Source organism: Acipenser ruthenus, chromosome 4, assembly GCF_902713425.1.
Source record: "Acipenser ruthenus chromosome 4, fAciRut3.2 maternal haplotype, whole genome shotgun sequence".
In the NCBI taxonomy this organism is placed as follows: domain Eukaryota; kingdom Metazoa; phylum Chordata; class Actinopteri; order Acipenseriformes; family Acipenseridae; genus Acipenser; species Acipenser ruthenus.
The window spans coordinates 98,755,200-98,782,107 of NC_081192.1; the positions used below are offsets into that span (position 1 = coordinate 98,755,200).

The 26,908-nt window shown below is 37.4% G+C and overlaps 2 protein-coding genes across 2 annotated transcripts in view; both read right to left on the minus strand.

Moving 5' to 3' along the window:
- The window catches only part of LOC117399981 (rho GTPase-activating protein 21-like), a 98,203-nt gene extending 89,175 nt beyond the window's left edge, over positions 1 to 9,028 (minus strand). Inside the window, exons 1-2 of the mRNA XM_059023188.1 lie at positions 8,333 to 9,028; positions 7,188 to 7,416 (exon numbers count right to left, since the gene is read on the minus strand). Of these exons, the coding sequence (XP_058879171.1) occupies positions 7,188 to 7,262 (75 nt within the window). The 5' untranslated portion in view covers positions 7,263 to 7,416; positions 8,333 to 9,028. The remainder of the gene's footprint in view (positions 1 to 7,187; positions 7,417 to 8,332) is intronic.
- Positions 9,029 to 24,699: 15,671 nt separating this feature from the next.
- Positions 24,700 to 26,908, minus strand: part of LOC117400109 (hypoxanthine-guanine phosphoribosyltransferase-like) — a 29,192-nt gene continuing 26,983 nt past the window's right edge. Inside the window, exons 4-7 of the mRNA XM_059023449.1 lie at positions 25,909 to 25,991; positions 25,743 to 25,789; positions 25,150 to 25,226; positions 24,700 to 24,766 (exon numbers count right to left, since the gene is read on the minus strand). Coding sequence (XP_058879432.1) covers positions 24,719 to 24,766; positions 25,150 to 25,226; positions 25,743 to 25,789; positions 25,909 to 25,991 — 255 coding nt within the window. The 3' untranslated portion in view covers positions 24,700 to 24,718. The remainder of the gene's footprint in view (positions 24,767 to 25,149; positions 25,227 to 25,742; positions 25,790 to 25,908; positions 25,992 to 26,908) is intronic.

Genomic DNA, 26,908 nt, shown 5'->3' on the forward strand with positions numbered 1-26,908 from the left:
CCCGGAAGGTGCTGATGCCACCACTGCACATCAAATTGGGCCTTATGAAACAATTTGTCAGAGCTCTAGATAAGGAGTCGGCAGCCTTCAAGACTTCTTCCCTAAGCTGTCTGAGGCAAAGGTCAAAGCCTGTGTCTTCGTCGGACCACAGATAAAGAAGATCCTGGAGTGCAATGAATTCCCCAAGAAGCTCACTAGTAAGGAGAAAGCGGCTTGGAACAGCTTTGTCGCAGTGGTTCGGGGCTTCCTGGGCAATCACAAGGCCGAAAACTATGTGGAGCTGGTTGAGACTCTGGTGAAGAACTATGGCACAATGGGCTGTAGGATGTCCCTCAAAGTCCATATCCTTTATGCTCATCTTGATAAATTCAAGGAGAACATGGGAGCGTACTCGGAGGAGCAAGGCGAGCGCTTCCACCAGGATATACTGGACTTTGAACGCCGCTACCAAGGACAGTATAACGAGAACATGATGGGAGACTACATTTGGGGGCTGATTCGTGAAAGTGATTTACAGTATAATCGTAAATCTCGAAAAACTACTCACTTCTAAATGTTTTGTAGTCATTTTTGTATTACTTTAGTATAAATACATGTTAATTTGGATTCATATGTTGTTTTTTTCTGACTATGTGAACGAATAAACACAAATTTGCCCGTTTTCTCATTGGAAACAGGCAAATTTCAAAATATCACTGTCCTGGTCACAAAAGCAAAGTTTGTGGGGAATAATATCCATTTTCTATACTTTTGAGGCATAAGCAATTAGGAAACAACACTTACTACCCAGGGACAAAAATTGTGTTACATAGTGTAAGTGGTTTTTTCTGAGTTTGTTCTATATTAAATGGCAACTCTAAAGGAAGCCACGTTTGGAAGTATTCTGAGGAAGAGGACGAGAAAACCGTGGTATGTAAATAATTGTGCTTATTGTTTGAGGGTATTTCTTTTATTTTATGAAATAGGAAGTTAGTAGAAAGAAGAAAAAAGATAGAACAGTAGTAGTGAAGGTAGAAAGTAAGTTCATCTGTATGTTCATCGACATGTCAAGTCTCCCACATTGGACGTGAGACTCACACATTAGCATGCTATCTTACGCTCACACGCATTCCTAGGCTTCTCACGCATTGTCAGTGCAGTATATATATATATATATATATATATATATATATATATATATATATATATATTTACTCAGGCGCTTCAAAAGACAACAATACAGATCCAGGACCTCAGGCACGGGGCTTAACCAAGCTCGTGTACTGTGGTAACCATGGAGACTACATGCTCGCGAGAGGAGAGAGGAGCAACTGTTCAGCCAATTGTATTGCCATGCGGGTGCTGGCATTTAGCGTTTCAACCAATTGGCACTACACAATAATGTGCAAGGGCGGGCGTTCATGTTTTCAACCTATCAGTGATCATATCAGCACCAAGCACTGTGAGAGAGTGTTTACTGTACTTGATGCTTTCACAAACTGATGTCGGCTGGCAAACTTTAAAAGTAAATTTCGAACTTGTAGAACGCCACATTTAAAACAATCGCACATGTGCATAAACTCTAGGTCTGTGACTACACAGCATAAACTCCGGGTGAGATTTTGTGACAGCTGACCCCTACAAGAAAATAGTTTGAACACTAATTTGAAGAAAGCATAATAATGCGTATTTTTATTTATTCCACACCTCATGAATGCAGTGGTTTCATTTGCATGGTAGTTTCTATACTGTCATTTATAAATTTTGTGACGTGAACAAAAAATACATTTTAATTGAAGCTGCGTATTTGTCCCAATGCTAAACAAAACAATTGTGTTGCATGTTTGGCTTTGCCAGGATCATAATATTGCTACTGCATATTGCTACTGTTAAATATTAATTAATTTAAGTGATTCTATTAAGTGAACTATTAAGTTTGTTTTAAAATGGATGTCACCAAGGACCAAGGACTAAAGATGAGAGTCCCTGTCTTAAGCAATAACCTAACACACCACCTGGGTCTCTCTTTGGGGCGGTGAAGCTCACTCTTTGGGGGGGTGAAGCTCACTCTTTGGGGCAGCCAACCCTTGGTATCTCTGGCTTGCATATAAAAACATGTTAATATTAGCTTGGATATTACCTCCTAAATGTCTGCAATAACAACATATTAGGCTACTGAAAAATAAGCAAACCCATTGTACACTGTATTCCAAATATGTCTGTAGGTCTCCTGTGGTTTATGTATATTTATAGCAAACAGTAAAACAGTCCCGTCACAAGATGTTTTTAGTTCAGTAATTGAAATTTGCTAAACATCTTATGTAATTCTCTGTCAGAACACAAATTCTGCATTTTATTCGATGCACTTTAAAATGCCAGGGCTGATTTTTAGTCCCAGTCCGTCACTGACCAGGGCTGTCCGTATCAGAATGTAATATAAAAGTGTGTGTGTGTGTAGACATGGTTTAAACATTTAAACGCAGACACTGCAAAGTGTTTAAACATTCATAACAATTTACCAAAAGCACATCCCTACAAGATACTGTAAATACCTTAAAACACAAACTTAAATTCCTACTACATTCAGATCCTTATACTGAAGTAAATGTTTTGTTACTGTACATTGACGAAACAGAGCTTATTATTCAAAGGACACTGATTAGTTCAACTAGCTACGGAGACAGATTTTCTCAATATTGCTGTATGCAGCTTGACCTGATCCCATTTGCGATGCATGCAGAACTTAGTTACAGTAGGGGTGTTTTATGAGGAGAACTAAAATTAAGGGAAACTTGAAATTGCATCACAAGCAAAAAGTAAAGTAATTACAGTAGGCAGACCTCCAGGATGAGCAGTAAGCAGGCTAAATGTTTTAGTTTTCACAATGTCACAACCCCTCCACCCTCACTTTATCTACAAAAGGATGGAGGATAAAACAAACATACCAGAGTTCCCAACTACTTCATCCAGTGTTTACTCACCCCACTTCCCAGACAGTCAGTGCTGACAACTCTGCATGGAGAGTTCAATGGAGACAGTTTTTGTAACCCATATGAGTGACCTGAAATGACAAGCTTCTGTCTTCCTGGCATACATAAAATTCTGCTGAATGAAGGAAGTGAGGCAGAAATATTCAGAACTGTTCAAGTCCTTTGACCACCGATAATCATTCAGATTTCCGTTTTAAAACAACTTCACGCATGCCAATATACTTTGCCAGTAGCACTGCCTCAATGAAAGACTAAAGCTTTCAGAGGTTTAGTCAAAGACAGAACTGCCATGGTGTGTTGAAAAACATTTTACTACAAGGCAGTTTACAACAGCACTCTAATACAAGAGAATTTTAACTGCTGCCCCAGAAAATACAAGAATTGCAGTACGATTGAAATGTCTCGCTGGAATCCCTAGTTCCTTCAAACTTGTAAATGATTCAGCTTTAGTGCTGTCATTCCCAAAGCACAGCAGCCAGCACTAATGAGCTGCTGGGATTCTGAACATCGTTCTGATTGAGTGCTATTCAAAAGAAATCTGCTGTCACCAAGCTACAGTACTGACACACACACTGAAGACTTCTTGTTGAAACTATTGCATAATTTGTTACAAAGTTTCTTTATATACATAAACACACACACATGTATGAAGGTAACGTCAAAGCTATGGCTATCCCAGCCAATTATTTAGGTGAAATGCTTACATGTTTTTATATTGGCTACTTTGCAACATGTCATACCATTCAGCACTGACCTACAGTACAGTACTGTGTAAAGTGGGTGTTCCCAGTGGAAATCATCTGAACAGTATTGCAGGTTACCTTCCCCCTTTCCAGGACTGCATATGGTAATCTTTATTATACTAGGTCATTTATGTATGTGGTACACTTACAGTATGACTGAGCTGCACTTTCCATTCTCCACTGCTATTGACCTAAGGACTCCCAACTACTGTAGTCAACCTGAAATGTATTTTTGTAACTATTTTCAAGCGCTCGCATTTCCCAATCCCTCTTCCTTTAAAAAGGAAAGCACTGTTTCTTGCCATGAACACTGCTCACCCAGTCAGTGTGTCAGAGGTGCCTCAGCTGGCTTCGCATTGAGATCTCAGCAACAGTAAGAATGTATAATGACCAGGAGCAGCTGTGCATGAATTACCCTGGCAGGAAATGAGACCTTAACCAGGGAAAGAAGACAGGCCTTGGAATCTCACAACATAAACAATAGGAGCAAAATAAATGAGACACTGATGACACAGTGTGTAAATTTAGATGCCTGAAAACTAATTTGCATTGTGTTCGTGTAATGGCCAGATATCTGTCAAAACAGTACTTCATTCCCTAAAATACAGCGTTACCATCAAAGTGCCAATAGTATGTGTGCATTCATGCTTCCAGGATTTTGCTTTTGGCGGTATGTTTACACAATGACAGCAGAACTGAAGAACATCTGACTAGCCTCTGGGTAAACAATCACTTCACACTGCTATTAATGCACCGCTCCCTAGGATAAAGGCTGCTACACCAATGACTTCATCATACAGTACTCTTAAAGGGATAACACACGTAACACCAACAAGTACAGCATTTTGATAATCTGTCTGGTTACAAGACACAATAAGAGAGATCCACCCTCATCACCAAGTTGTCTGATTTACTGAGAATAGGTAACTAACAGGATGACACTAAATTATTTTGTGGCTGTCTGCAAGTGACTTACAACACAAGCCTGGTAGGACTTCAGACAGTCATTTTGTTCAGTTAGAGAGACATTAAACAATTGATATATACTCCCTTGGCCTGAAAATGTAATGAAACCTGCTTTATGCAGCTTTGATTACAGGCTGCATTTAACAGCAGCAAGAGTATTTCATGTTATGTAGCATATTTGTTAAACTGTAGCAGGGTAATGTACCAGTGCTTACCAAGACAGTCTACTTTAACTATCACTGAGTTAGTAACCGCTTCCTTCTTTAAACAAGACCTGTTTTATAAGCTTTCATCATTACTTCTACATTTTTTAAGACTGATCTTTGTTTAAATGGAAGCGATCTTAATGAAAACCAGTAGCTGCACAGCAGAATTTAGAGCAAGTTGTGTGTGGATTTTTAATCCACCTTAAAGGTGAGAGTCAAAGCTGACACACCTTGTGCAGCAGCCCTATAACAGTCATTAAACTTGACAGCAACACCTGGAGACACCTGGACTCAAACTCACATGTCTGGTAGATTCTGGCCGAGCAAACACAGTGCTTAAAAATACTTTTAATAACCTCCAGCAACCATTATGCAATATTACAAAGGTTACTATTGAATTTGAGATAAGTAGGGTTACCTTTATTCCCAAGAAAGCACATCCTTGCACAAACAACCAAAACAAACCACCATACATCAATTATTATTAATCTCTTAGCAGACGCCCTTATCCAGGGCGACTTACAATTTTTCACAAGATATCACATTATTTGTACATACAATTACATTATTTTTTATACACAATTACCCATTTATACAGCTGGGTTTTTACTGGAGCAATCTGGGCAAAGTACCTTGCTCAAGCGTACAGCAGCAGTGTCTCCCACCTGGGATTGAACCCACAACCCTCCGATCAAGAGTCCAGAGCCCTAACCACTACTCCACACTGCTGCCCCAGTGTGTCCCCAATTTATGCCAGTGGAATGGGAGTTCAAGCTACAGATATGACAATACTGTGCAAGGCAGGGATGGAAATAAGACCCATATTGCATAGCATTTTCACCCATTTTAGGTTTTACTAGGAACTTGATTAGCCAAGGTGTATAGGTAACAAGCTCATGTGCATCTTATTAAAGTCATACTAAAACTAGGAACGGATTAAACTTTCATAAAAGTATTATATGCCACACCAAGTACTGCAAAGCATTTCCTTCTCAAACAACTATCCTTAATCTGAGAGAAATATTTCTGAAGCTTTACAGAAATTACCTATTAACCTTTTGAGTGGAGCAAATGCTTACAGTATTGTGAACCAGAATCACTTTAAATGTTCAGACTTACATTAAGCCAAACATTAAGATTAAAAAACTAACTGTCGCCATTCCAACAGTCTATGCAAGCCTGCACTGATGTCCCTGCAAAATGCAAGTAGTTTAATTCATGTCCTTATGTCATCTGCCTTGAAGAACTATTCCAAATTTCAAAGGTTCATAAACACACATTTTCAACCAGTAAAAGGTATAGTCTGATGAACTATATGTGATTCACTTTCAATACATAAAGATGAACCGCTTTTATGTGTAAACGCTAACTGCACTGCAAATAGCATGTCTGGCATTCGGGTTTCATTTACTTCACAACGTAGAAACTTTCAACTTTCAGTCTCTGTCCTTTGATAATGCGTTTACTGTTGGATTCAAGATAAGATTCTGAAAATATCCACAAACGACTTTATTTATTTAAAAAAAATAATAATCTTGCCAGGGATAGTTTCATAGTCGATGCCACACTAAAGCTACTAAAATCGGAAGTACAGTGCCACAACTTTTCTAAAAGTCCAAGAGTATTTTTTAGAAATATAACCTTTTAAATAAACTGGAGGATAAAGCAAACACTGCCAACTGCAGTTGACACATTGTATCCTAGGACCCGTGCATGGTTAGCAACGCGAAACTTAACATTTAACAGGTTTTCAAAAGGACAAAGCACTTTAAACTGTACGTTTCAAAAGGACTCCCTGAAAATGCTTAAATACACGAAACAGGAACCGCTGTAACAGTAGGCGATGGGAGTTCTTATCGTGGGATTAGAAGTTTAAAAACACGCTTTCTGTAACTTTGGATAACATGCCATACATTCCCTACAAGACTTATTTAAATCGCAGAGTGAGAACAGTTGCGAGTGAAACTCCTGGCAACAGAAAATCCAGCGTGGTTTTAAAAGATTTTGTATACACAAAAAATAACCAGTTCGGTTTTTTTTTTGTTTGTTTGGTTTTTTTTTTGCATTACTAACACTCTGCATCACCTCACCTACTTCTAACTATGTTGCCAAAAATGTGAGTAAAAATTATCATTCGTTTTCAGCCGGCGGGCAAAGTGTCCGACTGTGTGGCCTTAAATCAACCAAATGCCACAGAGCAAACGTGTATCCCGCTCCAGTAGCCTTAAAAATTTGGTAAAATGGTGAGTGTTTCCCATCCGATGAATTATACATCTACGTTTCCCCATGTGTGGTTTCCTTACCTCGCTCGCTGATGATCCCGATGAATGTTTTCTCTCGCCATCCTCCTCGGGTGGACCAGTCCATCGTGTCGCCATTATTTCATTTCAAATTACAAAGTCACAGACCAAGACTCCACATTGAAAAACACAAATCCGACGGGCAGAGCGAGTGTACAGCGTTATAAAACCAGAGGTCCCCGGCAACCCACCCCGTCTTCTTCCCTCATTTAGTCGGGGGAAAAAAAGAAACCTAAAGAAAAAAGGGGGCGGAAAAAAATGAGGTTCTCAGTGTCAGGTTTTGCGCCTGTCTCTTGTTAATTGTAGTGGCCAGTCATTAAATCTTGCCAGACCAACAGAAACACTGCTCTCGACAGGGAAGAGCACCACCCAGCCCGCCTTGGTTCAATACTGCTACACAGGCACACAGTCACAACTGCTTTTTATCACTACAGAAATGCTGGAGGTTACATATCATATCCATAAGGTGTCAACAATTTAGTAATAGAACCTGCAGGCTATTTGAGCATGCAAACAGCAAATTAATCAGTTTATTTTGCTTCACATATACAGAGACATATTTTTGATGTCCTCAGCGTGGAGTTATTAATATCAGTAAAGAAAAGCCAAGAAGCCTTACTAGTGGTCCACTTAAAGGAAATGATTTACACTTTTAGAGAAGGGACTCAAAATAATATTTCCTAAGAAGTCGGATTTGGGGTATTTATAGCCTCAGAAAAAGTAATTTTCAAAATTCGCTTTTGTAAAAACAAAAAAAACGCATTATACTTATATTTTTGCTGTTGCTAGAAAAGCCCATCCCAAAACGTAATAGTTGTTTCATTATACTGAAAACCAAAACGTGGTGTTTTCCATAAGGAATAGAAGCACTGCTCTTTGTGCCCGTTTATTTAAAAATATATTTATGATCAGGTGCACTCCTCATAGGCGTTTCCTTATTTAATAATTAATCACCTGGGGCTCGCATCAGAGGGCTTACATAACGAGCTACATGTATTTATCTTAGATTCTGTAACTTTATATTACTATCCTCCAGGTCTATTGATTTTCAAGCATGGTGATTCTTGCAAAGCAAGTTAGCAGTCGTAATAGGCGATCATCAAAACACGGTAGTAAAAAAAGTCAAGCCATTTTAAATGTTTATTTACCTGATCTAAAGAAAGTCAGCACTCTGTAGTTCATAAGCCGTGTACTATGAGTTTAGGGATAAAAGCCAGTGTACATCAAAGCGTTTTCTTTTGCTGTTTGTTGTACTAACGTTACAGCAAAAAGCCCGGGCCTCAAGGATTTGTCCTTTTGTCGATTTGCTTAGCAAAGAGGATCCCGAAGATCGCAAACACAGGCTTGTGACTTATTGTTCTGCCCTGAGTCGTTCTTTGGTTCATTGATTTATTTGCAGTGTAGATTCTTTTGTGTAGAAAAAAATGCTGCAGCTACGTTCAAATTGCAGTCAATTCAAAATTCATGATAAAAAGTGTAAAACGAACCCCCTTTTCCGACCATACAAAAGCGTGTACTCCCACAACAAACCTTCCTTGTTTAAGTATCACGCGTCTAAAACAGTTGCAGCTTGGTTACTTGTTTTAACAGAAAAAAACGCCTCTTTGATATACTCCAACCGCGTTTTTTTCCCCCATAAAATAAAATAATAACGTTCCCAAAGTCATGGCCCACTACACTATTGCAGTTGGGTTTCGATTACGGGTTCGTGAAAAACATTTATTTCCATCAATATTCCTTTCTTATCCCTGTGGTGGCACGGCGGACTGTTGAGAATGCAAGACCAATCCACTCCTAATCCCGAGAACCAGCCCCCTCGCGCTTTGTCAGCGGCACACCCAACCAATCACATTGAACTTTCTAATTCGTAATTTAAACTCAGCCAACTGGATGCGTTCTTACATACCTAGCATAAGAACATAACAACACAAGAAAGTTTACAAATGAGAGGAGCCCATTCAGCCCATCTTGCTCGTTTGGGTGTTAGTAGCTTATTGATCCCAGAATCTCATCAAGCAGCTTCTTGAAGGATCCCAGGGTGTCAGCTTTAACAACATTACTGGGGAGTTGGTTCGAGACCCTCACAATTCTCTGTGCAGAGGGTTAAACTCGATAGTCCATTTGGAGTGAAAAAATAAATTCAGTTCAGTTTAGTCAGGGGACGTAATTTAGGTTAAAGTCAAGTCGGGAGCGATAGAGAGAACATGTCGTTTGGTTTAGACAGAAAAAAATAAACGGAATTTAATTACAAGCATGCTTCATCTGGTTAAATATTGACATGTTGCTTCCCGAGATCCACGACAAAGCTTTATCATAAAAACATTTTTTTCCATTGCTTTATAAGGGGGATACATTGCATCTTCGTTGAGGCTATCATCCATTTTCGTCTTCCATAAGTCTCCATATAAAGACTTGAGAGTTTTTATTTATTTATTTATTTATTTATATATATATATATATATATATATATATATATATATATATATATATATATATATATATATATATATATATATATATATATCTGTTCCAATATGAGGTTGCCATCCATGAATTGGTTATTTTATTTATTTATTTAGATATATTGCATGTTGTTTTTTAGCAAAACATACACATTTTTTTTTTAATCTCAAAAGAATGCCTCGACCCCTGTTTGAAATGATCTTTGTATATAAAAAATGAAAGTACTGTAATTTAAATGACTGCATTTGAATTTATGGAATGTGAACTTGATTTGTTGTCGCTGTGATCGGGCAGACCTGTTTTGAAGGAAACACTATGACGTCACAGCGAATGTCTGTTCAAACAGTCTGGGGATGAACCACTAACCCCTGTACAGGTCATTTTCAGTGTTGCTAACGCAATACCTAAAAGGCTTCTGTCTCAAAACACTAAGAAGATTATCTCTACCAGGGTTTGAGATTTTATCAAAGCTGATAGACATACATTTTCTTCTATTTCATGGCAACAAAAATCAGAGTGCTGTAATATTTAATTCGTTTTACAAAATACTAACAACACTTCAGTTGAAGTTAAACAGTCAAATGGATTTCACACCATACACCTTATTATCATCTCTGGGTTGTAAATACAGAGCACAGTGTGGTACAGCACAGAAACAGCATTTTAAAGCACTGTAAATGGCATTTAAAGTAGTTCTAAATAAAATTAAAAATATATAATATCGACAGTGATTATTGTTTGGCGATATATATCCAGGGCAGAATATGTCATGTGAAATATCATCTGCAGGATATCCAAATGTAACAAGTTAATGAAGAAAGCCAGGCAGAAGAGGCTATTCTTTACAGTCAATGTTTCTAAGAACATTTGATATTAATCTTTAATGGTTGCAAATTTGACAGGACCTTGTTTTCACATTGCATCAGGTAGGTGCTGGGTCTTTGAATATCCCAAAACGAGTCACCAGCACAACTTTCAGCAACTAACCAGGCCTCCCAGTCCTGCTTTTTTATGATTCAACCAAAGTAATATAGAGCTGTTTGTGGTACTTTAAATAACAGTTGGATAAAAAAAAAGTTGTTTTTTTTAATGGCACATCCCGATTGTGACTATTTTGACTAGTTTTGTATGAGAGGAAGTCTAGTCAGGAGAGGGTCCACTGTTTTGTACTTACTTTTGAATCTTAGCAGCATGTTGACATTAGGGGTGCACCCCTAGTTGACAGCCCTATTTATCTGGATTATTCCTGCAGTGTCTGCGCTTCATTTATAATTGACCAGAATGCGTGCCTACGCCTGTTGCGCTTACCACAAACCTGATCGAGTTGGGACAGGACACACTTGGCCTTTCCAGCATCACAGGCTTGGAATGCCCTTCCTCTTGGAGAATGAAATATTGGCAGGCTTGTAAGGAATGATAAAATACTATTTTAAACCTCTGTTCCTTTTTTCTTTTTTTAAAGTGATATATTGCTGTATTGTACGATTTAATTGTGTTTACTTGTTTATTAGGTTGATTATATTTGAACACATTTTTGAGCTCTAACAACTCATTTTTTCAGGTATGGAAGGGTAGGGGAATGGAAGATGTGCTTGAGAATTAGCTAGTGAAGGGGGGGAGTTTACAGTTGCATTACCCTGTTTTGGGACTTGGTTTGGACACCGGAAATCACACCCCTGCTATTCATGAATGTTTAAGGTTGACCAACCACAGAGCAGACAACCTAAGTTAGGGTAAAGTACCGCCTAACAACATTCTGATGCTTGAAACAGTTAAGCTCTGCCACAGCTCACTGGCTGCACAAGAGATTTTACCAGCAATGTTTTCAGCTTATATTCATATATTATTTTCAAGCAATGTCAAACATAACAATATAGAGCTACATATGCAATGTTACTATTTTAATTTTTTTTTTTTATAAAAAAAAATTATAAATAGATTATAAATCATATACAATATTAACATGTGATTTGATTTCTATACAATAGACATAGTGCAGATTCTTTGGGTTAGCTATTAACGCAGTGTTGCTGTAAAATATCACACAACCTCATTATTGATGTTTTACATACTTCGTAATGAGTAGTCTTTGTTCTGTAGATTCAGTGCAGAAATCCACTGAGGATTTGGTGTATTTTGCTGACTGAGAATTATTTCAGATTGCTCTTGCCCCACCCAGCCACACACTTGCTCATAAATACAGAAGATGCCATGCCTCTAATATATGCAGAAAAAACCACAGATGGGACTACTATGGCACAATAGTAATTGCCAATCATTAGTTAGATGAAAAATGGAGTTAAAAAAATTATTTTGTATGAAATATTAATATAATGGACTTTTTTATTACCTTGGAAAATGTACTTTAAAAAAATCCTCATCATCAACAATTTCCCTTGGACATGGGATAATTCATGTTATATCTACTGTACACCACCATGCCCCATCTATTGGCCTATGCATTCCAGCAGAATGTAGGTAATATTACAGAGATCAGATCAATAAAGAGCTTTTATTTTTTTTTATTTTATTTTTTAATAATTCCACACCCTTAGAAACATTTTGTGTTGCTGCTTCCTGTCATTCTTAAGAATAGACCACATGGGATTAGTGTTATCTAAGAGAGACAGTAGATTAATTTGGATAAATGTCTGGTAGTTAAATCTGGAGGGTGGAAGTTGCTTCCAGTGACCCCCAGTAGACCCCTGCAGCCCCTCTCGTAATAAACTGTGCATCTTCAATTTAGCCCATTTCACCGCTGTTGTCATGATTTGGACATTTTATATTCTTATTCCTGCAAGGATTAGGGTACAGTGATTGTTATCTGTACCACCTCTTTCTGAGAGGTCTGTAGGTATTTTGCTTCTAATAGTCTGATATGCTTTTTCAAGGCTCAAGGTCATCATTAGAAGGTCAAAGCCCACATTGGGGGCATGGTGTGCCCTGAATTGTGATCCTGACTGACTCCCTGAAAATACACTTAGGGCCTGATTTTCAAAAGGGGCAAAATAAGAACTAGGTAGCAAAATGATTTCTAAAACTTGATTTGGGTCACTAAACATATGGCTTTCAAAAGGTTGATATAAAATGTGTCATGTATCCACCTGTTGAACCCGTAAAAATATAAATAACTTAATTTAGTTACATAAATCAGGTATCAAAAATAATTTTGCGACCTACTTCTTATTTTGACCCTTTTGAAAATCAGGCCCTTGCTGTCTCTAACGAACACTGTGTTGTGAAAAATGTGCAATGAAAACAACATTACAGACTTCACATTATTTCTAATTTTATGTTTGTTTAGTTTAGGATAAAATTAATTGGGAATCCAATCTGTCTGAACAAAAGTATTTTGTCTAAATGCAGTCAGGCTATTTCTTTAGGTCTGTATGTAGTTTGCCAAATGTATTACAAGCTAACTTTGGCAGTCTCCTAGTTCTGTAATATTTAAAAATGTTCAACATTCATTGGCAATGGTTCTGCCTTCACCCTCATATTTTAAATCCATATATTGTAGTATATTGTATTCCTTTTTGTACCAGTTACCCTTACCAGGAAGGTAGTCCTATGCATACAGTACAGTATATTTTTTATTGAATTGTGAAATAACAAATACAGCTTGTACTATAGTTTGCTACATTTTCTATATATAATATATATAGACAATGTAGCAAACTATAGTACAAGCTTTTCTAGGTACATTTGGGTATATATATATATATATATATATATATATATATATATATATATATATATATATATATATATATACCCAAATATTCCTAGAAAATGGACACTGAACAAACAGTTATTTGCCTGCTGTGTTTATCAACACTAAGTTCATTTGTTGAAGAATATTTGATACATAAGAGTAAACACAATCTTTTTTTACAAAACCATGCTCCCTATAAATGCAATGAAGCAATACTGATATATTAAAGACTATAAAAGCCTTAATTTATTTTATTAAAGTCCTGCTTTGTTGCTTTTGGCTCTCTGACACATGCTATAGACAACATTCCATCTTCACCCCATGAACAGACTATAGTATAGTGTAAGATTTTTTGCATCTAATTTAGTTTCATACAGCATATATTTTTTGGTTCAATAGTTTTATGTTATTCAGTAATGTGGTTATATTTTCCACACATTAACAAACCCCTACACTATACAGAGTTAGTGTCACAAATAGGGCAATGATGTCACATAGGCCCACTTATGAAAAGATTCCATGACAGATGTAGAGAAAGACAATACGTGACAGTGTTCTGTTCTGAAGGGATGCTCTCAGTGTCACAAAATGCAGCTGGACAATAGGAGGGTTCTTTTGACTCATGCCAAAAAATGCCATCTTGCACAAGAGTGCCGTCCTATCCTACATGTCCAATGCTGAGCTCTGCTGTCCCTAAATACAATACATTGGTTATCCTGTATGAATAATCTAATCACTAGGTGAGAAAGGGGCTAGAATAAAAATGTGTGTGTGTGTGTGTATCACTCATCCCTTTTTATTTCAGTAAGGGAAAATTGGACCTTGTTCAGGTAACTTTTATTGTTAGGAAAAATTCCTGGGAAAAGTTAAATGGAGCAAATGTGGAGAAAACATTTTTTTTATTCAATTAACAAGTCATTAATAATGTATTAACTAAAACTGTAACTGTTCAACCTGCTGTACCCCATAACATTGTTTAGTTTCATACAAATAAGTAATAATGGTTCCATACCTTTCTGTGCACTCTACTTAATTGAAATGCAGACTGTTGTCCATTTCCTAAAAGAATGTTGAGCTGCAGCCACACAAGTCCTGGAAACAAAACCAAACAAGAACGCTCCAGCTACCCCCTTCGGCAGCACAAGGACATGCGGAAAATGGCATCCAAATACTATAATACTATTATACGATAATATTTCATTGAAAATGAGTGGCTGGTAAGTAAACTGGGCTGGATTGGGTGGGGGATGGAGGGGAGTGGTGCTGGGATGCCAGCATCATTATCAAGGGCTAGTCGACGAAACACAGAAGACAGGAGGTGCCCACCTGATGACCCCTTCAAAGTGCCCCACCCAGCCCATTCCATACAGTTGTCATGGTGAGATGCTAGGGAGGCCGCACTTTGGTTGATCCCTGGAGCCAGCATCGCCGCCGTTGTGTGTGCTGACGCACCAAGGAGGCTGCAAATAGGCTGATGCCTGGAGCCAGCATTACACTTGAGCCATGAGCCAATAGGAAGTCCACGTTACCTGGAGTGAAAGCACTATTACAGCAAAGCTACATCCTGATTGGTTCCCACCACTATTATCAAATTTTATCTTGGCATAAGCCAAGTCTAATATTAGCATTAAGTAAATAGCAGCTACTCTCATGTAATAAAAATCATAAATACGTAAAAACTATTTTCAAACCATTAAAGTCAGTAGACATTCAATACAATAAAAAAAAAAAAACACAACAAGAATGATATTTTTGGCAGTTGATAACCTCATGTAGAATTGCTCACAGTCTGTATTTTTTTTGTTACAGTACATGGCCAGAATCCAGGTGTGGCCCTTTGAATTTCACCTCCATTGCTTGCCAGCGTGACTCACCAAGCATCTCTGAAACCATCCTTTCTTTTAATTTCTGAACAGTACCGAAATGAACAGGCTATCATGACCGCTGTCACGTTGATTCAAGTGTTTGGAACACTATTGCTCTGCAGAGAGAATAAACAAGACTAGCGTTCGGTTGGATTATTGGAATCACATGGCGTTAGGTTCAGTGTGAGGTCACCGTGAGAATGACAGGAAGATTATGCCACTCGGCTAAAAGGGGATTATCTGTATTCCTGCTATGTGTAATAATCAACTTTCTGTAGATTCGTGGATAGAGATACTACGGATTGGGCTTCTATACACACAGTGGGCAAATATGAAATTGTTCAGGCACCACACAGTCGCCACTGGGAAGCAACCCCCCTCCTTCTTGTCTTTTTGCTGGTACCATATGAACAAGTTAACAGAGGGTGTCATCGCAGATAGAAATATAATTCAGGTATTTGCATAGAATAAAATACCTTTTCAAACCCTGTGAAACACGGGTAGCAGCTTTTAAATTTTTTTTTTGTAAATATTTTTTAATAACATTTTCTATTTTTCAATACAAACACATTCTCTAATATATAACTTTAACATTCATACATGTATAAATCTAAACCCACAACCCACACCCACACCGTCATAATAGGAATACTATGATAACAAAAGTAACAACATTTTTTAAAAGTCACAGTAGTAAGCCGACAGTAATATTTTTCATATCTATTTTTGGAATTCATTTATAAATGGTCCCCACAATAAAGGGCAAGCGGCCATGGAGCAACAGTTTTGTAAAACTGAAAATAATATTGGAATGTTTTGTGACATTTTGCATACACCAAAAAGACGCCGATGTACTGTTAGGAAAGATTACGTTTTTTACAAATATAGGGCCTGGACTATCTGAATGTCAGCAGAAAGACATTGTTTAGATTAATTCAATAGACCCACGGCGGTATGCCTCCATTTCTTAGAAACGTATACAGTAAACCTTTTTTTAATAAACTGACTGTTAGTTAGATAGAACCTTATTAAATAAACAGAGCTTTGAAGAAAAGCATGAGAATCTGTGCAGGACAGACAGCATCTTCATAGTTCTCAGGCAGCACAGACATCTCTTTCTTTCCCCTAGTAAAGCCACTCTCTTCATGCTGCGGATGAACCACCTGTTTCTCAGACTGGGTTGGGTGCCCTTTGTTACAGGGTCATGAGTGACTTCACAATGCCTCCCTGCTCTTGGAATCTCTTTCTGACTATCTTTTTGAGTTCCACTTACATTTCTGCTGCTTCAATTGAAGTGTATTCTTTGTCCAGAAACAAAAGATGGATACAAAGAGTTGGTAATGCATTTAGTCAACCTAATCGTCTTGAAAGACATACATTTGAGTAAAAACATAAAAAAACATAACAACTATCCATTTACAGTAAGTTTTCTATTTGTCAGGAGTATTTAATCTAATAGACATGATCTAAAGATGAGTACTATAGATAAATTAGAAACATAAAATGAAACATTTATAAGAAATCACACTTTCAAACTCTGGGTGCTAAAAAGTTTAAGAAATGTGTTTTGATTCAGTATGTTCTTACTCATTAGAAAAAGTAACAATTCTCACAAATCCATTATTGTTTTGCTGTGTATTGTTTTAAAGCAGGGGTGTCCAATCACGGTCCTGGGGGGGGGGGGGGCATTCCACACCAGGTTTAACAGGTAACATTTGATAATTAATTACTTTAGGGTCTGGGTGGCGGTTTAATTGGTTCAATTAAACAATGACGAACAAGGTTGGAACAAGGACCAGGAGTGGAAGGGCCACATTTGGCCACTGCTGTTTTAAAGCCTACTCATCCTACCAGAACGCAATGTTTATTGGAAGTATTTGGTTTGCTCTCCCCATTCACTTCCTGTGTTACATTTAATAGCACCCCACCTGATTCAAATGCTGTAGTTTCCTATTGACAGCAGCACTGAATGCACATTGAAGGCTCAAATGGGGTCTTATTGCTTCAATCAAAGAAAGATAACTTACAGCAGTGGTTCTCAAACCTGGTCCTGGGGACCCACTGTCCTGTTGGATTTGTTCCCACCGAGCTCTCAATTACTTAATTGAACCCTTAATTGAACTATAATTTGCCTAATGAGAGCTTTTTAATTATTTTAAACAGTTGGAGGTTATAAGTTAAATATAAAATTATATAAGGAACTTGAATTCTCCAACTTTTTGTAAGCTAAACAGTTAAACAAAAAAAAGACAAATTAAGCTAATTATTAGTTCAATTAAAGTTTCAATTAAGTAATTGAGAGCTCAGTTGGAACAGAAACCATCAGGACAGTGGGTCCCCAGGACCAGGGTTGAGAACCACTGACTTACAGTATTGTGGCAGGGGACATTAGATTCAGTCAGCATGAAAAAAAGCTTGCTATGATACCATTATCTTTGGATTGTATGTATTCACGTATTGAAACTAATTTTCTAACTAGACATAATAGCACTGAATGTTTCGGAAAGCTTATCTAATGGAACCAGCTGCAGCTCTTATCATTTAACACTGCAGCAACTGTTGCATGTTTTCAAATAGGGTTCCTGTGAATTTTAGTCATTCAGCGTGTTTAAAAATTCCATTACAACCATAACTGGGATAACTAGAATATATTTCTGTTTAGCAGTATCTTGAAAAAGCATAAAACTTAATGGTTGGTTGAAATAGGATTACTTGTTGTTCTGTTTGTGGTACACGCAAACATATATTTTCAACTTCAAACTAAGGTACTAGTATATACAGTGTTTTATACTGCATTATACTTTCAGATCCAGTTTACATCAGTATGTTCTTTTGGAAGTGTGCAGAAAGGATTTTTTTTTGTTACATTTTGACCACTTTTTTAAACTTTTAAATTGAGATGGATTTACCAGTGAGCAGGAGGATGATGGGCAATGTAGTTCTGAGCGGTCCATGCGAGTACATAGGAAGCCATCTTGAGCAGGGATTGCAATTTAAAAGTTTAAAAAAGTGGTAAAAATGTAACAAAAAATAATTAAAACAATACACACACCTTACGTCAACAGTTGTAGCAACACATGGGAACATGTAACCCAATAAAATAAAAAAGGTCCTTATGTACCCTTTAAGTATTTTACAGAGGTCTACTTTGTTCCAAGTTAATAATTGCATTTTTTTTTTTTTTATTACAACCAATATCCTTCTTAAACATCAATATTTATATATAATTGTTTTTCTTAACATATCGCTGATTTATAGTGGTATTTCCTTTAAGGACAGGGACAGTTGCAAAATAAATAACTACTGAATATACTTGTGAAGGTAATGTAAGATTTTATTTGAACTATTCACAAAATCTCCTAAATTAGCTGAGATCAATGGATTTGGGGATGCCAGGACTAGAAACAAAATGTGCAATATGTGTCATTTTCTGTGACTCTGAAACAATTATCAGAACCAATGCAAGCGTGCAAAAAACACTGTAGGAAATTACTGAAGACATTGAGCAAAATGTGACTTGCAGTAGATATATACAGTACCCTTATGAAATAACCAAAGAGATCAAAAGAACTTTCACTGGACTGAGTGGAAGTGCAATTCAGAAAGCCCATTCTGCCCATTCTGTGTAGTGGCAAGTTACCGTGCCCCGCATAGTAGCCTGTGTCTAACACACAAAGAATAGTAAGCCATCACAAAAAAAAGAGTACCATTGTTATGAGTGGCGAGTGCACTGAAACACCAGAACACATTGCGATTAGCCCATTGAGACAATATTCTACAGCCTAAGCAAGACTTTGCCATGGTAACAGGACTAAGAACACCTGCCTTTTAGTTGATACTATTGTACCATGTGAGACCACTATTTTGATGACTAAGGCTGCAACATCTGCTTAGGACTATCTTACCTTCTAGAGGAGTTGCGATAGCCAACACTCAGCCGGAGCAGGTGGAACACATATGCTTTTATTCTCAATCAATGACGTGCTCTGATCACCTGTTGGAAAACAAACAGTTGTGGGCCCCAATATTTCTTCTTCACAGTGTCTTTCAGGCAAAAAGTGCCAGTGTAGATGATTCTTTGGTATTAAACAGGAAACACTTTGTAGTCCATCTCATGTGTTTCCATGATTGACCCCACAGAGAGAGGCTGCAGGTCGTGGTTTAGCAGGTACCAGCTAAAGTTTGTTTTCAGCAAGCATTCGGAGCACTCAAGAGATAGTAGATACATTGAACTTTAAGGACAACTCTGAAGTTTCTCAGTTATGGTAACTCATACATTCTGGTCGGCGTTTTGAATCGCTGTATATAATTCTGTTTCAGTAATCACATCCTGGTAACCCCTGTGCACACACATTTTGATAAATAATAAGGGCTGTTATTTATACAGAGGGCAGTAGTGTGGAGTAGTGGTTAGGGCTCTGGACTCTTGACCGGAGGGTCATGGGTTCAATCCCAGGTGGGGGACACTGCTGCTGTACCCTTGAGCAAGGTACTTTACCTAGATTGCTCCAGTAAAAACCCAACTGTATAAATGGGTAATTGTATGTAAAAAAAATAATGTGTAAAAAATAATGTAATTGTATGTAAAAAATAATGTGATATCTTGTAACAATTGTAAGTCGCCCTGGATAAGGGTGTCTGCTAAGAAATAAATAATAATAAATCAATAAATACAGGTTTTACTTTCTCTGGAGGTTTTTGTTTTTCTGTTGATGAAAGATCTGTGGAGGAGCACTTCCTGGCACATGGCTGGTATGGCTTGTTCTCTGTCGTGCAATATCTCCTTTCCTGTCAGCGTCACCTTCCATCACAGAGGACTTTCCTCTTAGGAAACAATCCATTGTCACGCAGCAGCAGCAGCAGCAGCAGCAGCGGCGGCAGCGGCTTCCACAGTGTGACTGTGCACTTCTTCACAAGTGTGGAAAGGGTCTATTTGATCTGTGTGAAGGCCAAACAGATCAAGCCACTACCCTGTGTCTTCAACTTTTTATGTGTTCCAGGAACACATCTATAAACCAAACAAAGGATTTCCTGAAAAAAACAACTTGGACCATCTGTGCATGCCATCAAACTATCTGCAAACACAAAGGAAGGACTAGGACACGGTGTGCTCAATCCAAAAACAGAATACAAGTCTTACATTGTTATCTTTGGGCCTTTCTTAGGATACATCCCACAGCGTTATTCTGTGTCAACCACTGTAGAAAAAAAAAAAGCGCTGTAAAAGAAGCTATAAAATAGGAAACACCTTGTTCAAATGCCTTTTCTAAATGTGTCATTTTAGTCTTGCTTTTAACAATTTCAAACAGTTATGTACTTCACAATCTTGCTGGTAATGAATTTAAAGGATTCAAGTGCAAGGTCACAGAGAAATAAAGGCCCGTTAAACCATGCAAATTGTCACAGGAATATAGAACGATGCATGCAAACCTACCATTATATGGGGTGCCTACCACTTCATTGATACAGTACTTATTTCTTGGATAAAGGCATCTGCCAAATAACCTAATAATAATAATAATAATAATAATAATAATAATAATAATAATAATAATAATAATAATAATATCATATAAGGTTAAACAGAAAAAGATTCAGGGGAAATGTGCTATGCAGAGTAATGTTTACCCTTGTTTGAATTGACAGTGCAGCTGATGGGGTTTCTGTTGACAGTTTTGCTATGAATCATAGAACATTTTGATTTTTAAGCCCCAGCCTTCATCCCAAGAGGTACTGCGAGGCATTGTGAAGTCACTCATTTGGGATGACCCAGTCAGTGTGGTCCCGCAAACTCCAACGAGGAATCAGACTGTGATGTCACAAGCAGGAGATGTGCTGTTTTTCCTGGAAACATTTGTTAATAGCAAGAAAAGCTGTTAGAGAAATGTCTTTTTGTTTCTCCAAGGTACATCTTTTACTCTTAAGTTAGACACATCTTATCTAGATTAAAAGGACTGGTAAATATTAGAGGTTGTGTACGGCATACTTTTGCTTCATATTACCAACAAAATAATTTTTTCTGAAAGCTGATATGAAAAACTGAAGATTAAAACTACCACATTGGGCACCTGAACTGGATTGAACAGTTCCTTGAAAAGCCCCTTCTCTATCAGAGAGATACTCTACAGCACAGTCTGGAATGTCCCCACTGATAAGTTGTGTTTGGTTTTCTTTTCAACCCTCTTGAGTGTGAGTGAATTAATATATAGACATATTTAGGAAATATATAAAGAAAGACTTTGATGTCGAGAGAAATTCTATAGGATTGGGAATAGAAAAGGGGAGTCCTAACAGTACAGCTAACAGCATAGTTAAACCCAATGACCCAATGACTCAACCAGTGCTCCTCACCTCCAAACTTAAACATTAAAGCCACAGCTAGATTTCTGAGAACAGTTTAATCCTCCAGCATGTTAGGGGTAAGGATAAGCCCAGATACTGTGCTGTGAAATGCTCTTTTAAATACAGGTTGATCACATCAACCCCTAATGACTATAAACACTGCTTGTATGGGGCTGAATACCTTGACACAGTAAACTTCAATTCTATGCCCAAACTAACTGTTCATTATATGGTCTTTTTTTTCTTAAACCAGATTTATTTCTGGTTATTTCATCCAGATTCACTCCCTCCCAAAGTGTAATGACCCACTAATCTTCAATTTTCTTTAATTAAATTAACATGTTCTTTGAAATAGATGTCCCCTTTGAAGGACATATTTTAAATACTAATAGAAGACTCTCCTTGACAGTTTTTCACATCCTAGCACCCCTTGAACATTTTCAATTTGCATCCCTCAAGTGATATAATAAGATTTTTACATTTCATAAAAGCAAAACAATAAAATTAGGAAAAATTGTGATTAATAATGATAGCTCTTTATTAATTCCGACTGTAAACTGCAGTTGCTCACTGGTTGAGGTAGAACTGCATGTGAGTTATGCTATAACAACGTGTTTCCTTTTATAGCACTTGGAATTCCTAGGAGTGGTTTTCAGTAATGAGGATTGCCCAAGCTTAACTAACCTGGATATAGTACACTATGTGAAGGGTGTGTCCGTTATGGCAATGCAGTGGCCTTCAAAGCAGGTCTCGCACAGGGCCATTAAAACTATGTGACAAATGTCTAAAATATGCATAGATTTGGAAGGGGATGTTAGCAGTCCTAGATCAGTTCTGGCCATTGTCGTACTTAGCATTCCTCACAATCAGGATCAGATGTGACTTCCTTCTTGTGTGTCAGTACTCAAAGCTTTTAAAAGGCTTGCTATTTAAACAAACAACAGCAACCTATATCAGTCTATTAAAAGTGATTGCAGCTTTTAAAGAAACAGTTGTTTAAATGATGATATCTGGTAGTACACCAGATTAAAGACTGGAATCGTCCCCATCCCTTCATCACCATCTCCCCTATCAATAACCAACCAGCTGCTGCCTCTAATCACTGCTACACTTTGCAGTCAGTAAGGTGCTTTGACTCCACGGACACCAATAGGGCGAAATGACTAAGGAAGTACAGCAGAGAACTTTCTTTAAAGAAATTGTAGCCGACTAAATCATTCCATACATCGTACCTGTTTTGCACTTCCATTAGCAAAACAAGTCTCAAATGTGCAGTTGTGAAAGAAGTGCATGTTATAGCCAATGTAGTTCAATTTTAAAACTCGATATCTGGTAGTACACTAGGTTACAGGAAGTTCTCACTTTTCTATGCCTTATTCACAGGATACTTGTTACACTTGCACTTCTTGGGTCATTTTACTTTAGAAGTGTCTTCTGGGTCAAAGCATGTTACTGGCTGAAAGCATGTCAGTCAATAGGGAAAGCACCTGGTTGGGTAATAAAAGGAAGGAAGCTATTAAAAGGGGTGGGGCAAATTCACCCTCCAGGTGAAATGACCAAGTGAGTGCAACACTAACTAAAACCACTGCTTGCAAACAGAGATTTCTTTAACCCAGTGTAGTACCAGATATCACGTTTTGAAGTAAAAAATACATTACTATAACCTGTGTTGTATTCAAAACTGCACTTTGAGACCTATATAACAAATAGAAGTGCATAACAGGTAAGATTCGTGGAATTATTTAGTTGGATACAATCACTTTAAACACGTGTAGTACCAGAAAAAATGAAATATGAAAATACGTTTGCTAGAACATACTTTTTTTTTTTTTCAAAACTGCACATTTGAGACATCAATAGTAAATGAATGTGTATGACAGGTAAGATTTATGATTTAATTATTTTGTTAGCAGCAACCACTTTCATTTGACTAAAATTAAAAAGATATTCAACCAGTATTAATTCTTCATGGAGGTAATTTAGTGGTTGTGGCAATGTGCCCCGCCCCTGTGGGCATTTCTGTGTTATATGTTGCGTGTGGTGTGTTAATGTTGGTGTATAGATATTGCTGCACGGGATATAAATGGGTCTGTGTAGCACGAGTTATTTAAAATATATAGTTGTATTTAGGCACGGGGATTGCACAAACACTTCACGTGCATTTAAAGTATGTAATAATCTGTGAGCACGGGATTGCACAAATTAGTTCACGTGCTGGGATTCAAGTGAATACTTAATTAGTAATTGAATCCCGGCACAACAGTATATATAGAGGCACGTTTCACTCACTCGGGGTTGTGTGTTCAGTGAGTGGAGAACGGGAAAGAGAGGAGGAGAAAAATAAAGTAAAATAATAACAATAACAACAACAATAACAATTGCTATTGCGTGCTGGTAGGACCAGCACAATACTTGTTTGTTTATTTTGACTCACCGTGTTTGTTTGTCCACTGTTTGTTTAGTGTTAGTCCATTTTTTTGTCTATTTATTTTGGCCTCAAGTGCCATGTGCTGTTTTTGTTTAAATCTTTTATTTGTTTCATTCAATTAAATGCACGGAGCGCCGCAGCATCTCAGTTTCACCTGCCACTACTGTCTGTCTGTTTCTTTCTGGTCTGACGTCTCCCCTACAGCCAGCCTGTTCACCGTGGTACACGTATTTCCGTAAATATTTAACTTGCAAAACTTTTCTTACTTTAAATATAACATTCTTAAGCAGTGTTAGAAAACACACATTTTTATTAGTACAATGTTATTTTTACCTAACAGTTAAACGTTTTTGCCTTACACCACTGGCCTCCAAATGAAAATTCAAGATATTAAAATTAGATGATAGAATCTACTTTGAACAGAGCAATGTAATATTGTATAGTTCATTTGCAATGCAAAGACACAAGAAAACATTTGCTCCTAATTTGTTATCAAATGGACAGGCTTGTCATTTCCATGCTAGAAACTCCCATCAAAAAGATAAAACTGTTTGGAGATCTGAACCGCTTTTAAAGCATTTCAAAACTACAACATGGTATCTGGTGCAGTGACTAAGAACCAATGTCGCAATTACAAGCTGATTGACTTCTCTGTCACTGCAGTCAGCCTTCGTAAACAGTGTCTGTACATGTGAGCACCTTCAAAAGCGGACAGGCGTGATCTTCAAATCTGGTACTTTATTTTTGCATTCTCTATGATGAGACATATGTGCTGAAAAACAAACACACAATGTTTGGAACTAGCCATGATGTATATACGATTTAGACAAAAACTCACTAATACAATAACTCACTGTTACTAATATTAACCATATGAAAACATTGAGAGGCTGATTTAATCAAATGAAAGCATTATCACATGGTATAATATTTCATTGCATTTCCCTTACCCTGACCCTTGTATGAAGTGATACCAGTAATCAGAAAAAAGTCATGGCCATTACAATGATAATAATTTCTCGAATAATAACTCCTGTATGATATTTTTACAGGTTAATACTACTATTTGCACACTACCAACAATTCTGTTTCAGTAATAATCAAAAAATCAAGTAAAAGACCACACACTTGGCTTTTTAAAAATGTTTTGTTAACATTGAGATCTCTGAAATACTCATTGTAGTCCAAAGCGTATCCCACTACATAGCAGTTTGGAATTTCAAATCCAACATCTGAGGGACACAATTAAAGAATTATAAAGAAACGTACATGCTTGAGTCTTGTGTAGCGGTCTGATTAACTTTGTAAAGCTAAACAAAAACACAGCAGGATACCACCAAAAATGTAGCGTGGCTGTCATTTCCCAAGGCACAAAATTCCTAACATACTGTAATGAATAAAAAATAAAATACATGAAACCCAAGAAAAAGCCTGCTTTCTCATGCAAATGAAAGAGGCATCCACAGACCTCAGCCTGGAGCTGTGAAGAGTGCAAACGCTTAGCAAATGAGGTGAATAAATAGAATCCTTAATAAGGCCATGTGGTTTATTTTCCATACACCGCGGATCCTTTCTGTGCGTCCTATTCAGCTTCATAACCCAGGAGCCACAGGTACAACAACGCAGAACAGAAGGACACCACACTGGGATTTCCCAGCTGTGCATTGAACAAATCATCCTTTATACTATAATCCAATTAAAAAAAACAAAAACATATATTTCAAGATTTCTTTTTAAGCAATACATACAATCTGGTTTGTATCCTCCACCATTAGTTATTCTCTTCACCAGCAAGCTGAAAAAAATAAGATGGATGACACTGTTTGTGGACTTTTAAAAAGGATTCTCTGGTATGCTGTATTTCTCACTTTAACTATATTGCTCATCTACAGGACCTGTCGACTTTACACTCACCCTGCAACCTTTACCGTTTTGGGTTTGAATTTCTCAACATGATTTAGAAGGACTTTCATTGTCTTGCCAGTGTCAACAATAGCCTGTAGGGTAAACACAAAGCTGCTGTGAGTTACCTTAATCAGAATAGGCTTAGACAGTACAATACTGTCCCATTTAAGTTCAGAAAAATGCATGCTCCTGAAACCACCTCATATAATATAAAATGTGGGTTCATTTTATTAAGACCCGTGTCTTTAGACCGAAACACTGCTGACATGACACAGATAATGAAAAAAGTCAAATGACCTAACCCTTCCCAAAGCAATGTCCAGATAAACAGACTGTCAGGTTAACAAACATTTCATTGTGTGCATGCCATCACCTATGTTATGATAAAGGCCTCTGTCCAAACATTTGTCTGCTTTTAACCTTCTAGTTTTGCTTTTTAGGGAGTCGTAATTTGTTGTCCCATTGATATAACACAAATGGAGGGCTGGTAGGTACACACCATACAATAAGAGAGAGGAGTAAAGCTAAACTTTCAGTAGAGCCTCTCCAAATACAAAAAAACAGAAGAAAAGAAAGCCTGTTGGGATACCAATATCAGGCTTGTCCTGGGAATATCCGTATTATACTAAAACAATGAAACCCATGGCTGGGGAGTCAATCACTTCACAGTTTAGGAGCTTTAATAGTGGTTAGATTATGAAGCATACAGCAGAATACCTTAAGGGATCAATTATATTTGCAACATGTTATTACAACTCTTTTTTTTTAAGCTACTGGAAGTTCTATACTGACTACTTTCGACTTGTTCAGATGTGTTGTCAATTTAAGCTTTAGCAAACCACTTAGTGATCCCTCCTACACACCTGGGAGTTGAACTCTCTAGTATAGCAACAACCATTAGCAAAATCAACTAGAATATACTTTATATCACCCACACAAAAAGTTGCAAAAAAGATGCATGCTTTTCATTCAGATCGTCCTTTTTGCCACTCGGGAGAATTTGATTACA